Genomic DNA, 3,981 nt, shown 5'->3' with positions numbered 1-3,981 from the left:
TATATGCTATGCAACTACAAGAATATTTATTAGGAGGCTGCACTCTACAAGCTCCGCTTTTTAGCAGCCTCCTCCATTTCCAACCTGATATGTAATAATCTTGAATATAATTTTTGTACAGGAATACTTGAAATATGTTTTGTTATTTATATGTTAAAACGTACAAAATAAACTGTAATTGTTGAAAATGGAAATAAACGAAATGAAATGAAATGAAATAATCATCACCCTAGTAGTCAACTGTTATTACAGAACTTTATCCCCATCGATGATTAATGTAAACATCACATGATAAAATTGAATATTTTCTGACATGGCTATTCATATTCATCTCACTTTACTTCATGATAAACAGCCTTTTGTCTTAGATTAGTTGGAATCGACGGCCATCCATTTGATTTGATTTATTGATCTAAAATATATTCAAACTCACTCTAAATGTTCAACAGTATTCAATGGTGAACAAAGTCTCCATCCAACAAGTAATAAAATATGGATTATATTGAACTGTAGAAAAAATAACTTAACAACGAATTTTATAAATACAAATATTTTTTTATTTTTAAATCGTGCATAAAAAGGTACGCAGAAAGATATTTTTTGTAAATGAAATGAATTACCTTAAATCTTACTTAAACTTAAATAATGATGATAATAATAATAATAATAATGAAAATAAAATAATGATAATAATGATAATCGTCAAAGTATTGTGATTTGACAAACAGTGTAGTTGAATTGTAGTAAAGTGTGGTGTATCTGCAATTAAGATGGAAATAAAGAAATGTATATTTGGGGGGAAATGATTGTACAAATTTGAGTAATTGGATACAAATCTTGGAATCATTTCACAACAAAACCATGAAAACGATTTTATACCTCAATAGTCAATAGATGCATCCGCATTCCTGGTACCGGCAATAATAAATACCATAACAAATTATTATTAATGATTTTATAAGCAAATAAAATTAACCAAATTAGGTAAACAATTATTAATATGGCTCCTAATTGAATACAGTCTAATATCTGAAATCATTGGCGTCTATCAAAGTTCTTTAACTTCATCATAGCTAACATTACCGGTGATGACGTCATCATATGACGGAGGCGGGGGTATGCTCTCTACCTCTGAGCTTGGTTCGACCACGCCCACCTGAGATGGCGGTTCAGGGGGGTAGAGCGTCGTGTAGTTTACTGGAGGTGCTGACGGTTGGAGAAGGGTGGTGGGAGTTCCTGGTTGGTGGTAATGCATGGGTACCGATGAGGTGTTGGTATTGGGGTGGCTCTGGGTAGCACCGCTGGTGTTTGGTGGATAAGGAGAAGTTGCACTCGGGTAGCTGAAAAAGAAGAAAATTTAACATCATTTTTTCTTGGCCTCGAATAAGTGGGGGCGCCTATACAAGATGAATTCTAATTTATTTTAATGCAAAACATTTAAGGTAAATAGGTTTGTGATCAAATTGGACTCATCAATATCTTTCTTGCCATGTAATTTTTTTTCATTGTTTTCATGGTCTTTATTTAATCTGCCTTACATCCCCCTCTCCCCCTCCCCCCCCCCTCTTTCTCTCTCTCTCTCTCTCTCTCTCTATCTATCTCTCTCTCTTTCCCTCTCTCTTCCTGTCTATCATGATAAAATTTTCTACAAAAAACATATGGTTCATGACTGAAAGTAATCAACGCAGTTTATGATGCATGCCAAATAATCAGAATAGTTTATAAACAATCGAGTATTTTATCCAGTGCATTGCCAGTGATCAACTCCTAACCTCCTAAAAACTATGAAAAACTGCTGGAATCCTATCTTCCGATTAAATGAGTTAACATTATTACAGAATATACAAGAGCACTTAACAAAAGCACTTTCTTGTGCTTATATATTTATCTTTAGTCCCCCCCCCCTCCAATTACTGGTGTATGTTGATGTGATGTACAGTTAGGATGACATATTCCTATCAATATGAATTACATTTCTGTTATGCATTGTCTCTTTTTTTTGCTAAGAGCTACATTGATTAAGTGTTTATATTTTTAGTGTATTCCCTGGTTTGTTATATCTGTGAATATTCACTGTCTTGTGCATCTATATTGTATTTTTTTTTAACTGAACTGAATCGAAACGTTGGAGATGAGAAAGGACTTACTTTTGTACAGGTTGTGGATAAGGTTGAGGGTGATAGGAAAGGTTTCCATGATTCCCGGTAGCTGTTCCCATGGCAACACTCCCAGGTTGCACCGCACCAGTTTGAATAATATGAGATGACCCCTCACCAACGTGTGAAACAGTGCTACTAATTCCTCCTTCCAAAGACAGAGTGGATACTGTCATATTGGGGGTTGCTGCCCCGGCCTCTAAATTTGCTTCTGACTGAGAGGCGATTAATTTGTTCCTCATGTTGATTCGTATAATGGAGGTGATTATAAGGAGCGGGACGCTTAGACTGAAAATAACGATACCAGCGATGCCGAGAGCAGAATCAGTCCATCCGCCAAGGTTCGACATCATCATCCCAACTGCGATGCCGACTACGGATATGAATGATAATATTCCAATAAGGGGCTTTGACTGGGCATTTCCACCTGCCCCGCCCGTTCCGGTAGTCATCACTGTAGTACTAGTTTGATTTCCTCGTCGAAGAGTAAAGATGGCAACACCTCCATGATGACGACGACGATGATGACGGTTTCGATTACGGTTCTGACGACGGTTTGCACGTCGATGATGACCTCCGGCTCGACGTCCTCCTCTTCGATGACCTACGCCCATGTCTTTAGCGGTTCTTAGCGGTTGTTTGGCTGATGATCGATGTCAAAGGATTCTGAGATGTCGAGAATGGAGTGGTGATAATCAGTTACTATGTTTTAATGATTTTGTAAAATGAATATAGTGGAATGTATTAATACAGTATAGGCATTAAAACAATGCGAATGACTCAGTACACAATTGTGTATAGTAGGGTAGGGATAAAGCAATACGGGTATTGAAGTCGCATTATTCACTCAGCTAAGTATTGCAATGAAGTATAATTTTTCAGATTATTTACATTAAATATTTGAGTATATCTTTGGGGTATGGGAGGAATAGATTTATGGGTATCAAACTCGAGTTAGTATAAGCTTGATACTAGAGTTAAGAGTATTGCAGGTCTATAATCACAGAATACTACTAAGTTTTCAAGAAATTCATGGATATACTTACCAATGAGCAAGTCCTTGAAAGGTGATCCTACCTATATCCAATAGTTGTTCGCATCGCACCTCTTTAAACTTATCACAGTCATTCTCAAGTCACGATAAATTGGTTTATTCTTCCCTGAAACTGTTTAAAAGTAACTGAAGTAACGATTTCATTAGCCACAGACTTTATACAGCGAACATATTATTTCACCAGATTCTATGCGTTCTAATGTATTTCTTCCTCTGCAAACTCTATGTATGCACAGTTACGTAAGCATGATGCAGTCACTATGTACATGACCAATATACATGCTTGCATTTAGTGTAGTATTATTAAAGGGGTGATCAACAATGTCACCAAGTTAGATGTAATACAAAGATAAAATGTGAGTTTGAGTGATTTGATGTTTGCCTGAGAATACAGTGAAAAGGGGCCTATGACCCGCCAACATTGAGAGCGTAAGCTGAAGTTGAAGTGTGTGTGTAGCAGAAAACTGCATGGGTCTGGACGGTTTGATTTTAAACCAACCCTTGTGAATAAAGATAAAACTCGGTTTAATTAAGTTACAAGACATCACTTTTGATAACCAACTAGATTCATTCATGCCAGTAGGAATGTCCAACTGGAATTTGAATTTATGTTCTGTTTGGTGTTCTAGCTGCTGCCCCCCCCCCCCCTCCGAAAAAAAAGTAGAAAGCATCGTAAACAGTAGAAATTGCTGATGTTTACTGTTTATCACTTACTCTGTAAAATGATATTCGGTAAAATTTTAACCAGCACGAGGTAATTATGTGTTCAAC

General features: G+C 36.6%; 1 protein-coding gene across 1 annotated transcript; it reads right to left on the bottom strand.

The window, feature by feature from the left end:
- Positions 1–386: 386 nt before the first annotated feature.
- LOC129269958 (inverted formin-2-like) lies at positions 387–3,436 on the bottom strand. Its single transcript, XM_054907397.2, has 3 exons — positions 3,203–3,436; positions 2,148–2,822; positions 387–1,340 (listed from the first exon to the last, which is right to left on the bottom strand). Exons 2-3 carry the CDS (start codon positions 2,768–2,770, stop codon positions 1,049–1,051), a joined length of 915 nt encoding a protein of 304 aa, XP_054763372.2. The 5' UTR covers positions 2,771–2,822; positions 3,203–3,436; the 3' UTR covers positions 387–1,048.
- Between the last annotated feature and the right edge of the window lie 545 nt (positions 3,437–3,981).

This window comes from Lytechinus pictus, chromosome 10 (assembly GCF_037042905.1).
Source record: "Lytechinus pictus isolate F3 Inbred chromosome 10, Lp3.0, whole genome shotgun sequence".
NCBI lineage: Eukaryota > Metazoa > Echinodermata > Echinoidea > Temnopleuroida > Toxopneustidae > Lytechinus > Lytechinus pictus.
This window is presented reverse-complemented; position numbering and strand designations above follow the sequence as displayed.